The sequence below is a fragment of the Caretta caretta genome, chromosome 5 (assembly GCF_965140235.1).
Source record: "Caretta caretta isolate rCarCar2 chromosome 5, rCarCar1.hap1, whole genome shotgun sequence".
Taxonomy (NCBI): domain Eukaryota; kingdom Metazoa; phylum Chordata; order Testudines; family Cheloniidae; genus Caretta; species Caretta caretta.
Window position 1 is genome coordinate 35,669,913 of NC_134210.1, and position 15,634 is coordinate 35,685,546.

At 41.8% G+C, this 15,634-nt stretch overlaps 1 protein-coding gene across 3 annotated transcripts in view; it reads right to left on the reverse strand.

Annotated features, from left to right (window-relative positions):
• The window catches only part of SLC38A9 (solute carrier family 38 member 9), a 73,622-nt gene that overhangs the window by 21,860 nt on the left and 36,128 nt on the right, over positions 1 to 15,634 (reverse strand). For all 3 annotated transcript variants that reach the window (XM_048850837.2, XM_048850838.2, XM_048850839.2), the window contains exon 11: positions 7,997 to 8,103. In XM_048850837.2, the coding sequence (XP_048706794.1) occupies positions 7,997 to 8,103 (107 nt within the window). The remainder of the gene's footprint in view (positions 1 to 7,996; positions 8,104 to 15,634) is intronic.

The following is a 15,634-nucleotide window of genomic DNA, read 5'->3' on the forward strand; positions in this document are numbered from 1 at the left end:
TAATAAAAAATCAACACACTACCAACTGAGCATCCAAGGAAAATCAAGCCAGTGTGCAGGACACCAGTAGAACCCTATTTAGTAATATATCTGGAAGATCCTCTCTCTCGTTTTCAAAATCTTTTTCCCCCTAGAGGATGCATCAACAGAGCACCTACTTCTGCTGACTACATTTTTGTAACCAGCACATAATGATCTAATTTCTAGGCTTGCAGCTGTGTTAGATTCCCAATGCAGCCACTACAAACTCAGCCAACATATTCAAAATAAGAACTGTAACCTGCAGCAATTGTTTGCATAACATTTAGAAAAATATCTCTGGGGTAAAATTTTCGAACACAAGCACGTAAGCTGACTCTACATAATGTGTGCACACAGAACAATCACGCGCATGTGGAATGGGTACTCTAAGCAAAAATACCAACACCCAAAACAGTGCCTAGATACTGTGATTGGTGCTCTATAAATACATTAGCTAGACTAGATAGATATACAATGACAATTGTAGGCTTTGTTCATGTATATTTTGAGTGTGAAACTTATGCCCTGCCACTGGAAAATGTTGTCAGTGTACATACACTGCTACCTAGTCAGGAAGCAAACGAGGAAGCGGTAGGACAAAGCATACTGCCTGACCAATTTGTCTGAGTGGATGGTATAAATGTTATATGGTAGTGGTGATCTGAAGAAGAGCTCTGTGTAAGCTCGAAAACTTGTCTTTCTCACCAACAGAAGTTGGTTCAGTAAGAGACATTACCTCACACACTGGAGCCAGGAGTGGAGTTCCCTCCCTGCCCTCTGTGGGGGCTGGTCCAGGCCCCAGCTGCATCCCCCCTGAACATTACTCCATGTCCCCCTAAGGGGGCACACACCACGGATTGAAGACTTCTGTTCTAAGGTCTAGGTAACATACTCATTCTATGCACCTCTCTCCGGGGTCCTTTGAGGGGGAGCCACCAGTTGGGAGAAGGTGTAACTGACAGGCTGTATGCTAGAAGGGGTTTCTTTAAACAGTAGGACAGCCAAATAGCCTTTAAATAAGGGTGGAGTCTTAAAGCTGGAACCTCCTTTCTGATACTACATGGTAGAAGAAAGGGTTGAGCATTGGAATTTTCTCAAAATTATTTGAACTGACAACCAGAAGATGTTTCTTGAGTGATCAGAGAAGCGGTAGGAGATTAGGGATAACATTTTCAGAAGTGCTTAAGTGATTTAGGAGCCCCAGTCCCATTTTCAAAAGTGACTTTGGCACTAAAAGTCAGTGGGACTGAGGCTCCTAAGTGACATTTGAAAACGAAATTTAGGTAATTTTAAAAATTTTATTCTAGATCTTCTATAGAAACATAAGTACCTGTGCTCACTCTAGTTTAAAAAGAATTATTTGAAGTGGTTTTCCTATATATATGTATTATTTCTGCAAAATATGTATATAGTCCCTCTCCTGCATTCTCTCTCTCTGTGTTATTTATATTTAGCCTGTAGTCAGTAAATATTAGATTTAACAGACTCTTTCTTGTGACTACCGTTTGTAGTTATGAGGGAAAATGTCCTGAAGGAGAATGACTCTAACATGACTGTCCTTGATACAGAGGACTATTACAGCTAGACTCGACAATGGTTAGACAGCAGTTGTGCTGGGACCACTGCTTTTGCCAATCAATATCATCTATCTCATTGTTCCCTTTATGCTCCCTCCAGCTATATATCATACCACATGTTGTCTCTTATCCTGTGCTAAGATTGGGGCAAGGACACTCTCTGTTATGTTTCTACAGTGCCTACCACAATGGACCCTGGCCGATAGGTGTTACTGCAATACAAAAAAACCCAAACATAATAGGGAGATCAAGAAAGCAACCCTTAGCTCTAAATACTTTCTGCAAGCCAAAAAAGGGGTTCATTTGGTGGTATGGGCTGCACATACAAACTGAATTTTACCTTCTAGAAATATCCACTAGTTCCCTTGTTACAATCTGAGTCAGGAAAAGCAAGCTAGGACAATTACATTTGAACAACATATGGTTATTATTTGCAAACAATGAAAAATTTTTGATTATTGTTAAGCCAGCCTCAGAACAGTCTCCGAAAACTAAGTATGAACAGCTTTTAGAAGGCATGATTCCAGATAAAATTAAGAAGGGATTATGAGTAATGAGACAAAAGGTGATTAAATCTAGACATCTGGACACACAGTTGCATTATTTTTAAATATTTCTGTTGCAGTACTGCCTAAAAAACCTCAAATAGGTTGGGCGCCATTGTACTAAGCACTGTACAAATATTAAGTGACAGTCCCTGCCTCAATGAGTTTACAGTCTAAAAGACAAGACATGGCAGAGGCATGAGACAAACAAGCAGGCTGGAGAAGATGTGGTAATGAATAAATATAACAGGATGAGCACAATTCATAGCTGGTCGGTAGAAGTGGTTACAGCTTGCCACCTGCCTATCCTTACTGGGTTACTGGTTGGATAGGTGGGGTGGGGTTAAATTATGGAAAGATTTGAAAGTACAAGAAACTATTCACAAATTTAAATTAATTGCATCAATTGCTTACATAAAATCACAAATGTAAATCAACCACTTTAGTGCGGATTACCCTAAGACGACTTGTGGTCTAAGAGGCACAGGACTGGGAGCCTGGCAACATGGGTTCTATGCCTGGCTTTGCAGAACTTTCTTGTGTAATGCTAGATTTAAAAAAAACACAAAAAAAACAACCACTTAATTTCTGTACCTCGGTTTTGCCATCAGTCAAATGGAGATAATAGGCCCAGATCCTCAAAAGGCATTTAGGCTCCTAACTTGCATCAAAATCAATGGGAATTAGGCACCTAAATACTTTTGAGGATCTCGGCCAATAGCTCTACACCTTTCAGGGGTACAGCGAGACTTAATTAGCATTTGTAAAGCGCTCATCATTTCTCGGATTGAAGGCACTACATAAGTGCAGGTATTTAGTATTACCATATTAGAGGAAATAGCTTTTGATCAACGTGACTTCAGATTGTTCAAGTGTTCTGCATATAAACAGAATCTGACTCAAAATACAGACGTGTCTCTGCTTCCCATTTTAAAAGGAACCTTCCAGATTCTGATTTATGTATGAATAGTAATAATAATCATGTTTAACCAGAAGCAAACATTCTCTTCGAGGAAATGTGATTTAGATGCAGTTACGATAAATTGGATGCAAAACTGGTTGGAAAAAAAACCCCACACACTCAAAGAGTCGTGATCAATGGTTCACTGTCCAACTGGGAGGGTGTATCTAGTGGGGTCCTGCTGGAGTCTGTCCTGCGTCTGGTACTATGCAACATTTTCATTAATGACTTGGACAATGGAACGGAGGGTATCCCTATAAAATTTGCGGATGACACCAAGCTCAGAGGGATGGCAAATGTTTTAGAGAACAGGATCAAAACTCAAAATGACCTTCATAAATTGGAGAATTTGTCTGCAATGAACAAGAAATTCAATAAAGATAAGTGCAAACCACTATATTTGGGAAGGAAAAGAAAAAAAAAAAAACCCCAAACGTACAAATACAAAATGGGGAATAACTGGCTGGGCAGTAGTACTCCTGAAAAAAGATCAGAGGGTTATAGTGGATCATAAATTGAACATGAGCCAATAATGTGATGCAGTTTCAAAAAAAAGGCAAATATAATTCTGGGGAGTATTAACAGGAGTGTAGTATTAAGACACAGGAGATACGTGTCCCACCCTATTTGGCACAGGTGAAGCTTCAGTTCTGGGCACCATGCTTTAGGAAAGATGTGGATAAACTGGAGAGAGTTAAAAGGAGAGCAATAAAATGAGCAACAAAAAGGTTTAGAACACTGGGCATATTTCATCTTGAGAAAAGACGACTCAGGGGACCTGGTAAGAGTCTTCAAATATGTTAAGGGCTGTTATAAAAAAGGTGGTGACCAATTGTTCTCCATGTGCACTGCACATGGGACAAGAAGTAATGGGGCTTAATCTGCAGCAAGGGAGATTTAGGCTAGTTATTAGGGAAAACTTGCTAACTGTAAATTTAGCAAAGTACCACAACATGTTACTAAGGTAGGTTGTGGAACCTCTATCATGGCAGGTTTTTAAGAACAGGTTAGACAAAGACCTGTCAGGAGGGTCTAGGTTTACTTGGTTCTGATACAGCAAGGGGGTAAATGGTCTGGATAACCTCTTGAGGTCAGTCCAACCCTACATTTCTCTGATTTTATGAGGTTGTAATATACTCAAAGGTTTGTGCACTTCTGTGCCTTTTCACAGACTCCTCATTAAAAGATGACTGACTGAAGAACAAAAACTGATTTTTGGCTGTGTTAAAAAATGAACTTTCCACATGAGCCCATAAAATTTTGGTCTCAAAACAGGTTAGAATGGAAATTCTATAACTTGGAAAATCTCTTCAGTGGAAATCTGCAAGTGTAAATTACCACCACACCCAGGGGCATCTAACACAGGCTAGCACTTGTTAACAGATACATACTTTCTGCTTGTTGACCACTTACAGGATTAAATGATGCATCAGCTATACAGAAGTGTTTGGGTTTAATTAAATGTCTAAAATGTGCTTTGAGATCTTTGGATGAGAAGGTGCTGTAGAACTAGGAAGTATTATATCAGAAAGGAAATTAAAAATACAGACTTGACATGTTAAAGATATTATCTGAGCTTATACAAGCAAGGAAATTTTTAACCTAGGGAGAGATTCTGGGCCAGATCATGCCCCTGAAATCCATGCACAGCGATGGGTTCCAACTGCACATCCTCTCCAACACACATGAAAGGAAGGGCATCAGACACCTCCACTATGTGGTGTTTCACCACTTCCCAGGAGCCCTAGAATAGCCCTGGGGGAGGGGGTCTGAGATCAATGTGGTGGCTGGTCTGTGTACACACCCTCCCCCTCCCCCACACCTCTTTCTCCTCCTCAAACCCCATGGAGAAAACTTCAGAAAAGTTAATACTGTCCCTGCTTTATTATACAGTTGAAGAAGGGGTTCCAGATGCTGCTTTCAGCAGAGGAAGCAAGCAGAGCTGTACTGTCAGTGAGTGGGGAAAAACCACAGAAGAGGCCTTGAAGCGGATGTGAAGGCATCAGGACTCCTCCACACAGACGACTCTGGTTTCCTGAGAGATCCAGAGTATTGGCTGGCGAAAATTACAGAATTTCTCTTGGTGATGGGAGGGAAAATCCTGCCTCTTTCCATAACAGAAGAATGTGAGAAAGCTCAACAAGTTTCCTTCTCAAGGGCCCCATCCTTAATTAATTTATAGGGCTGTCAATTAATTGCGGTTAACATACACAATGAACTAAAAAAAAAATTATATTGTGATTAATCGCAGTTTTAATCACACTGTTAAACATTAAATATTTTGGATGTTTTTCTACATTTTCATATATATTGTATTCTGTGCTGTAATAGAAATCAGAATGTACATTTTTTATTACAAATATTTGCACTGTAAAAATGATAAACAAAAAAATAGTATTTTTGATTCACCTCATACCAAGTACAGTAGTGAAATCTGTGTTGCGAAAATGCAACTTACAGATGTAGATTGTTTTTGTAACATAACTGCACTCAAATAAAACAATATAAAACTTCAGAGCCTACAAGTCCACTCAGTCCTACTTCTTGTTCAGCCAATCGCTAAGACAAACAAGTTTGTTTACATTTACAGGAGATAACGCTGGCCTCTTCTTATTTATGTCACCAGAAAGTGAGAACAGGTGTTCGCATGGCAATTTTGTAGCCAGCACTGCAAGGTATTTACGTGCCAGATATGCTAAACATTCGTATGCCCCTTTATGCTTCGGCCACCATTCCAGACGACATGCTTCCACGCTGACAATGCCCGTTTAACCTTTTTTTTTTTTTTTAAATTAAGTTAGTGACTGATCTCCTTGGGGGAGAATTGTATGTCCCCTGCTCTGTTTTACCCAGATTCTGCCATATATGTCATGTTATAGCAGTCTCAGATGATGACCCACCATATGTTGTTCATTTTAAGAACACTTTCATTGCAGATTTGACAGAAACGCAAAGAAAGTACCAATGTGAGATTTCTAAAGTTAGCTATAGCACTTGACCCAAGGTTTAAGAATCTGAAGTGCCTTCTAAAAATCTGAGAGGGAGAAGGGGTGGAGCATGCTTTCAGGTGTCTTAAAAGAGCAACACTCTGATGCGGAAACTACAGAACCTGAACCAGCAAAAAAGAAAATCAACCTTCTGCTGTTGGCATCTGACTCAGATAATGAAAATGAGTGTGTGTCGGTCCTCACTGCTTTGGATTGTTATTGAGTAGAACCCCGTCATCAGCATGGACGTATGTCCCCTCGAATGGTGGCTGAAGCATGAAAAAAACATATGAATATTCAGTGCATCTGGCACATAAATATCTTGTGACACCAGCTACAACAGTGCCATGAGAACACCTGTTCTCACTTTCAGGTGACATTGTAAACAAGCGGCCAGCATTATCTCCTGCAAATGTAAACAAACTTGTTTGTCTGCATGGATTGGCTGAAGAAGTAGGACTGAGTGGACTTCATAGGCTCTAAAGTTGTTTTATATTATTTTAGTTTTGAATGCAGTTATTTTTGTACATTATTCTACATTTGTAAGTTCAATTTCATGTTAAGAGATTGCATTACAGTACTTGTATTAGATGAATTTAAAAATACTATTTTTTTTTACAGTGCAAATACTTGTAATGAAAAATATAAAGTGGGCACTGTACACTTAGTATTCTGTGTTGTAATTGAATATATTTGAAAATGTAGAAAACATCCAAAAATATTTAAATAAATGGTCTTCTATTATTGTTTAATAGTGCAATTAATTGTGATTAATTTTTTTAATCACTTGACAGCCCTATTAATTTATTTTCAGTAGCACCCATAACATGCAAGACGCTTTCCAAACAGAAAAGGCGGCATGGTCCCTGCCTAAAGGAGTTCACTTTTTGGCCATCCATCGTTGACTTATTACAACGTGCCTAAGAAGTTATTGACAGGATCATTAAATAGTGGGTGATCTTATTGTGTATCATACACATCTAGGGACAAGCTGAGCCTCATTTTTGAGCTGTCAAGTCAGAGCTTCAACCACAGTTGAACATTTATCTACTTTGTGATGTAAGGCGAATTACATTTTCATTGAAGATCTTGATAAGCCTGGACTGGACCCCTGAATTTGAACACACCTAAACTCTGGGAAAAGTTGGATCTAGATCTGAATATTATAGTTCAGCCCCCAGCCATAGTGATAATTCTAGTTAAGGCTGCTCAAGTGTTTTCATTTTAAATGGTCATTTTCAGAGCCTTTACAGCTTCCAACTTGCACCTTCTTGGCTGAAATTTGGCAAGTTTGTTGTCAATTTGACAGCAAATAAGTTTGAAAAGCCTGGTTACATGTGAGTTACGAGTACACTTCCATTTATCCAAACAGCCTGGGGGACGGCCAAAGTATTTGGATAACCAGGCATTTGGATATATAGAAGTGCTATTTTGAGCTGCAGTTTCACAGGTATAGAAATCATCATCATCTGAATCCAGTGTCCCCCCAGATGGCTCTATATTAGTTAATTACTTGCTAATAGCTTCTCAATTAACAAACCTCTCAGTCTCTTGGCACTAAAACAGCTTTGTATTAATAAGCACTAATGCTAAGACAATAATTGAGAAGTTAACTAACACAGGGCTAAAGAGAGGCATACTATGGATTCCAGTAACTACAATTTTTGGATAAACAGCTATTGGAACGGGAAACTGTAGTGTAAATTATTTATATGCATTTTTGGTGCGCCAGCAGAAAGCCAGCATAAATGACTCCCTCACTCTTATCTGAAAAAGCAAGAGAGGTCTGTGTTCTGCACCTGCTATAGCCTCTGGATCAATTTTGAGAGATGTCCATCCAGGAAAACATTAGTGTGGGCTATCATCTTTAAATCTAAACTGACAATTTCTCATGAAGTTACTTACATTGTTTTCCTGGTTCTTGTTATTCTTAAGGAGAGTGATAACACAGTTATGAATGAAGAAAGCAAGTGTCAGGACCCCTGTGAGCTGAGGAAACTGAATTCTAAACTCTAAGAAAACAAAAGAAAATTAAAATTAGTTTTTATATTTGCATCAGTGAAATAAACAACAGCTGCCAAAGTGACACTCAAAGTTTATTTCTAGATGATAGGAATGTAGGAATTGCTATTCTGGATCAGGCCAGTCCATTTTGTTCAGTATCTTGTCTCTGACAGCAACCAGTTCCAGATGCTTCAGCAGAAAGAAGCAAAAACCTGCTCTCAGGGAAAGTTTCTTACTAACTCCCAGTACTTAGAGGTCTTGTTATTCCATGATTTGAACAATATAAACTTTTCTGCTTCTCTACACTGCAGTTCATGGACATCCCAATGCCTTGATGTGGGAACAAGTTAGACTCTTGTTGATCAATCCAGAGAGCATCACCAGAGTAGAACTCTGAGGAGGCTGCTGACCATCACTTTAGGAGGAAAAGGGACATATGTGTTGCTGCTTACAAGAGAGGGGATTCAAATCATTGCTTACAAAATAAAGGATTAGGAAAGCCTCAAGATACCATCTTGACTGCCCTTCAAATGGGAGAATATAAGGGCCACCAGCCAACCAATGACTTTACCCCCCTGAAAACAGCACTGCTGCTTTTAGTGTCATTCTCAGAAGCGTTCTATGCAGTGGACAGTACTTCTGGGAATGCTGCTACTAGGCCAGGAGTGCTAATTCACTAACGCTAGAACATCATTAAGCACCATTTTGGCAGCTAGTACCAAAGTACTAGCAAAGAGATGGCTGGTCCAAGATAATAGAGCACTGATGCTGTATCAGTGCTAACTGAAAGAGGAAAAAAGTGTCTCACTTTAGGCTTAATTCCCCACTACTTTAATCCTAACAATAAATCACACTGGCAGATTCATAGAATCATAGAATATAAGGGTTGGAAGGGACCCCAGAAGGTCATATAGTCCAACCCCCTGCTCAAAGCAGGACCAATTCCCAGTTAAATCATCCCAGCCAGGGCTTTGTCAAGCCTGACCTTAAAAACCTCTAAGGAAGGAGATTCTACCACCTCCCTAGGTAACGCATTCCAGTGTTTCACCACCCTCTTAGTGAAAAAGTTTTTCCTAATATCCAATCTAAACCTCCCCCACTGCAGCTTGAGACCATTACTCCTCGTTCTGTCATCTGATACCATTGAGAACAGTCTAGAGCCATCCTCTTTGGAACCCCCTTTCAGGTAGTTGAAAGCAGCTATCAAATCCCCCCTCATTCTTCTCTTCTGCAGGCTAAACAATCCCAGCTCCCTCAGCCTCTCCTCATAACTCATGTGTTCCAGACCCCTAATCATTTTTGTTGCCCTTCGCTGGACTCTCTCCAATTTATCCACATCCTTCTTGAAGTGTGGGGCCCAAAACTGGACACACTACTCCAGATGAGGCCTCACCAATGTCGAATAGAGGGGAACGATCACGTCCCTCGATCTGCTCGCTATGCCCCTACTTATACATCCCAAAATGCCATTGGCCTTCTTGGCAACAAGGGCACACTGCTGACTCATATCCAGCTTCTCGTCCACTGTCACCCCTAGGTCCTTTTCCGCAGAACTGCTGCCTAGCCATTCGGTCCCTAGTCTGTAGCTGTGCATTGGGTTCTTCCGTCCTAAGTGCAGGACCCTGCACTTATCCTTATTGAACCTCATCAGATTTCTTTTGGCCCAATCCTCCAATTTGTCTAGGTCCTTCTGTATCCTATCCCTCCCCTCCAGCGTATCTATCACTCCTCCCAGTTTAGTATCATCCGCAAATTTGCTGAGAGTGCAATCCACACCATCCTCCAGATCATTTATGAAGATATTGAACAAAACCGGCCCCAGGACCGACCCTTGGGGCACTCCACTTGATACCGGCTGCCAACTAGACATGGAGCCATTGATCACTACCCGTTGAGCCCGACAATCTAGCCAGCTTTCTACCCACCTTGTAGTGCATTCATCCAGCCCATACTTCCTTAACTTGCTGACAAGAATACTGTGGGAGACCGTGTCAAAAGCTTTGCTAAAGTCAAGAAACAATACATCCACTGCTTTCCCTTCATCCACAGAACCAGTAATCTCATCATAGAAGGCGATTAGATTAGTCAGGCATGACCTTCCCTTGGTGAATCCATGCTGGCTGTTCCTGATCACTTTCCTCTCATACAAGTGCTTCAGGATTGATTCTTTGAGGACCTGCTCCATGATTTTTCCAGGGACTGAAGTGAGGCTGACTGGCCTGTAGTTCCCAGGATCCTCCTTCTTCCCTTTTTTAAAGATTGGCACTACATTAGCCTTTTTCCAGTCATCCGGGACTTCCCCGGTTCGCCACGAGTTTTCAAAGATAATGGCCAATGGCTCTGCAATCACAGCCGCCAGTTCCTTCAGCACTCTCGGATGCAACTCATCCGGCCCCATGGACTTGTGCACGTCCAGCTTTTCTAAATAGTCCCTAACCACCTCTATCTCCACAGAGGGCTGTCCATCTCTTCCCACCATATTCAAAAATCTCTCATTACTCTGTATTGTATCCTTCCCACCATAGTGACATCAGCTGAAGCTATGCTGTATATATCATAGATGCATGTTCTATGTACACAAGTCTGGCTATATCTCTGGCATACTGGTCATCTTTCAGACATAATTATAACAGCTGTACACAAAAAGTGGGAGTGTGCTAATAAAGTTTGCGGATGATACAAAGCTGGGAGGTATTGTCAATTTAGAGAAGGACAGGGATATCTTACAGGAGGATCTGGATGACCTTGTAAACTGGAGTAATAGTAATAGGATGAAATTTAATAGTGAGAAGTGTAAGGTCATGCATTTAGGGATTAATAACAAGAATTTTAGTTATAAACTAGGGACGCATCAATTAGAAGTAACGGAGGAGGAAAAGGACCTTGGAGTATTGGTTGATCATAGGAGGACTATGAGCCGCCAATGTGATGTGGCCGTGAAAAAAGCGAATGCGGTCTTGGGATGCATCAGGAGAGGTATTTCCGGTAGGGATAAGGAAGTTTTAGTACCGTTATACAAGGCACTGGTGAGACCTCACCTGGAATACTGTGTGCAGTTCTGGTCTTCCATGTTTAAGAAGGATGAATTCAAACTGGAACAGGTACAGAGAAGGGCTACTAGGATGATCTGAGGAATGGAAAACTGGTCTTATAAAAGGAGACTCAAGGAGCTTGCCTTGTTTAGCCTAACTAAAAGAAGGTTGAGGGGAGATATGATTGCTCTCTATAAATATATCAGAGGGATAAATACTGGAGAGGGAGAGGAATTATTTAAGCTCAGTACCAATGTGGACACAAGAACAAATGGATATAAACTGGCCACCAGGAAATTTAGACTAGAAATTAGACGAAGGTTTCTAGCCATCAGAGGAGTGAAGTTTTGGAATAGCCTTCCAAGGGAAGCAGTGGGGGCAAAAGATCTAACTGGCTTTAAGATTAAACTCGATAAGTTTATTGAGGAGATGGTATGATGGGATAACATGGTTTTGGTAATTAAATATTCATGGTAAATAGGCCCAATGGCCTGTGATGGGATATTAGAGGGGGTGGGATCTGAGTTACCCAGGAAAGAATTTTCTGTAGTATCTGGCTGATGAATCTTGCCCATATGCTCAGGGTTTAGCTGATCGCCATATTTGGGGTCGGGAAGGAATTTTCCTCCAGGGCAGATTGGAAGAGGCCCTGGAGGTTTTTCGCCTTCCTGTAGCATGGGGCACGGGTCACTTGCTGGAGGATTCTCTGCTCCTTGAAGACTTTAAACTACCATTTGAGGACTTCAATAGCCCAGATATAGGTGTGAGGTTTTTTGCAGGAGTGGTGGGTGAAATTCTGTGGCCTGCATTGTGCAGGAGGTCAGACTAGACGATCACAATGGTCCCTTCTGACCTAAATATCTATGAAATTCTTATGATGACATACAGCACTATGCATTGCTATAAATCAATCTATGCCAAGGCTGCTCAATAGTACATTGGGTCTGAACCTCAAGTACACTTGAAACCAGTCTAGTCTCACATTACTGCTGGTTAGCAACCCTGGAGTAAGTTGGCTTGAATTTTGTTCACATCCAGAGTATTCAGCAAGCTTGGAGATGAACTTTTTTTGACCTGTTTGGATATTCATGAATATTCTGAACATTCTGAGACTGCTTGCTGGTGCAATGCAAAAATCAAAGAACATTTTCAGACAAAGTTCAGTTTGGGGTTTCTCAGAGAGAGGGGGCAGGAAGCTAGATTTTAGCTGAACTCCCTAATACAATTGGATACACCATATACATTTTTAACCCTAGCTTCTGTGTCTGAGACTGTCAAACAGCAGCCAACCGTAGCACTTCATTATTCTTAATTTCATTAGCTAGCTGGAAACCAACTATTGCTGGCAACCAACCAACCATGAGCTGGAAACCAATGATTTTAGGACTCATTTTAATCACACATATTACTACAGGATTTTGGCAAGGGAAAAGCTCCCAGGCTCCAAGTCCTAGCTTCTGAATGTGTGGATAGCAGTCCACCCTATCTATACAAGTCATGCATCAGAGCAAAGACATAACCTTTTTGTCTCATTAGCGGACTCTGAGTGGCCCAGGCTAGCAAGTTACTCTGAATTCCATCTGTCAGTGGAAATAATGCCATACCATCAGAGGTATGTCATTATTATAGAAATTGCATCATTAATATAGATGTCAGGCATCAAATGCTGTGAACGGAAATTGTTACACCAAATTAAGTTAACTGGCTTGTCCCTAAAATACTCCTCTTCATTCCCAGTCCTCTCCCTCTGCTGCATTTAGAGAGAAGGTTAGATAGCACTGACATGACGATTTGTGTGTTGATGATCTCAGAATCTTGAGATCAGTAGCCCAGTAGGATCCTTAGGGACTTACCAACCACATTCTTGCACCTTGTACACCCTAAAGCAGAAGTGGGCAAACTATGCCCGGCCCTTGAGCTCCCAGCCAGGGAGACCAGTCCCTGGCCCCTTCCCTGCTGTCCTCTCTCCCCTGCAGCTGCGCCATCAGCGCTCTGGACAGCGGGGCTGCGCGCTCTTGCAGGGCAGCGCAACAGCATGTCTGGCTCCAGCCGGGCGGCGCGGCTGCCGGACATGCTGCTCTGAGTGACATGGTAAGTGGGCTGAGGATCCCGGGGGGCAGTCAGGTGACAGGGAGCAGGGGGTGGTTGGATGGGGCGGAGGTTCTGGTGGTGGTGGGGGAGCAGTCAGGGGACAGGGAACGTTGGATAAGCATGGGAGTCCCCGGGGGCCTGTCAGGGGGCAGGGGTGTGAATAGCGGTCGGGGCAGGCAGGGAGCAGGAGGAGTTGGATGGGTCAGGAGTTCTGAGGGGGCAGTCAGGGGGCGGGAAGTGGAAGGGGTTGGAAAGAGGGCAGGGGCCAGGCTGTTTGCAGAGGCACAGCGTTCCCTACCCGGCCCTCCATACAGTTTGCAACCCCGATGTGGCCCTCAAGCCAAAAAGTTTGCCCACCCCTGCCCTAAAGGGATATGTTCTGGTGCTGGGTACAGCTGTACCCAGGAAGAATTTACTGGCTCTGAGAGGAGTGTTGCAACCAGAAAGGAAAATTATTTTGGCCGAGATAAAGGAACTACTTTAATCCATATTCCCCCTTGTTGCCTGGTACTGAGGTCCTCTTTCCAAGAATAAGCACCGTTGGCCTCCATGCATGAAAACATTAAAGAACAAATATCAGAGGCTAGGTACTAGCTGGAAAAGTGATTTTCAAGCAGTATTCTCAGCCAGGAATACACAGAACACATTAGCCAGACTGTCTAGTTTCTCACCTTCTACAACAGTTCAATTTGAGTTTAACTAAATCCACATACAACCCTCTGTCCTCCCCCACCCCAAAACACCACCACACAACTGTGGCTGTGTAATACTTGCATAATACTGTGCTGTGGTAGAGAAGTATATTCAGATAATGTCTCTATCTTATTTCAGCTTGCTTTGCAAGACTCCTCACCTCCAGCAATGAGTCAGCTAACATAGCTGTACAAACATTCCAGAGGAGTCTGTAGCAGATTTCATGGAAATACACCGTCTGGTGTCAAGCTGTCCTTCGGGGTAATGTCAAACATTTATTTCCTTATGTTACAATAAAATTAATGTAGTGATTTTATTTGGCTTTTACTGACAAGTATGGATTTTTAGAAGCATTTGCCTATTCATTAATCCCCATCTATGCAGAGTTTCTCTCCACGGATTGATAAATTGGTTCACTGGCTCAGGGCCTGTTGGGTGCTAGATGCCCAACAACCGAGAGCTACGAAAGACTCCCACTTCCACCTGTACCTGCCCAGGAAACCTCACCCCACCCATCACAGATAGGCCTAGCCTACACACACAAATTGCACAGGCCATAGAACTTGCCCCAAATAACTTCGAGAGCATCTTTTAGTAAAAATATCCAATCATGATTTAAAAACCTGACGGTGATGGAGAATAAACCACAACTGCTGGTAAATTGTTCCAATGGATTAAATTACTCACTGTTAAAAATGTATACCTTATTTCCAGTTTGAATTGTCATGTTTCAACTTCCAGCCATTGGATCATACTATACCTTTCTCTGCTAGTCTGAAAGCCCCCAATAGCAAATATTTGTTCCCATTGTAGGTACTTATAAACTGTAATCAAGTCACACCTTCTCTTTGTTAAACTAAATAGATTGAGCATCTGGAGTCTCACTATAAGGAAGGTTTTCTAATCCTTTAATTATTCTCGTGGCTCTTCTCTGAGCCCTCTCCAAATTAACAACCTTCTTCTTGATTTTGTGGACACCTGAACTGGACACAGTATTTCAGCAGCAGTCTCACCAACGCTAAATACAGAGAAAAAATAACCTCTAACTACTGCTACCTGAGATTCCCCTGTTTTATGCAGCCCTGATTGCATCAGCCCTTTTGGTCACAGCATTGCACTGGGACCTCATGTACAGCTGACTATCCACCACGACCTCAAAATCTTGTTCAAAGTCACTGCTTTCCAGGAGAGAGTCCACCATTCTGTAAATATGGCCTACATTTTTTTTTCCAGATGTATACATTTAACTATGTCAAGGTTCCTCCCCCACTCTGAACTCTAGGGTACAGATGTGGGGACCTGCATGAAAACCTCCTAAGCTTACTTTTTACCAGCTTAGGTTAAAACTTCCCCAAGGTACAAATTAATTTTATCCTTTGTCCTTGGAATATCCACTGCCACCACCAAACTCTAACTGGGTTTACTGGGAAACGTAGTTTGGACACGTCTTTCCCCCCAAAATCCTCCCAACCCTTGCACCCCACTTCCTGGGAAAGGTTTGGTAAAAATCCTCACCAATTGGCATAGGTGACCACAGATCCAAACCCTTGGATCTGAGAACAATGAAAAAGCATTCAGTTTTCTTACAAGAAGACTTAATAGAAATAGAAGTAAATAGAGGTAAAGGAATCACCTCTGTAAAATCAGGATGGTAGATACCTTACAGGGTAATTAGATTCAAAACAGAGAATCCCTCTAGGCAAAACCTTAAGTTACAAAAAAG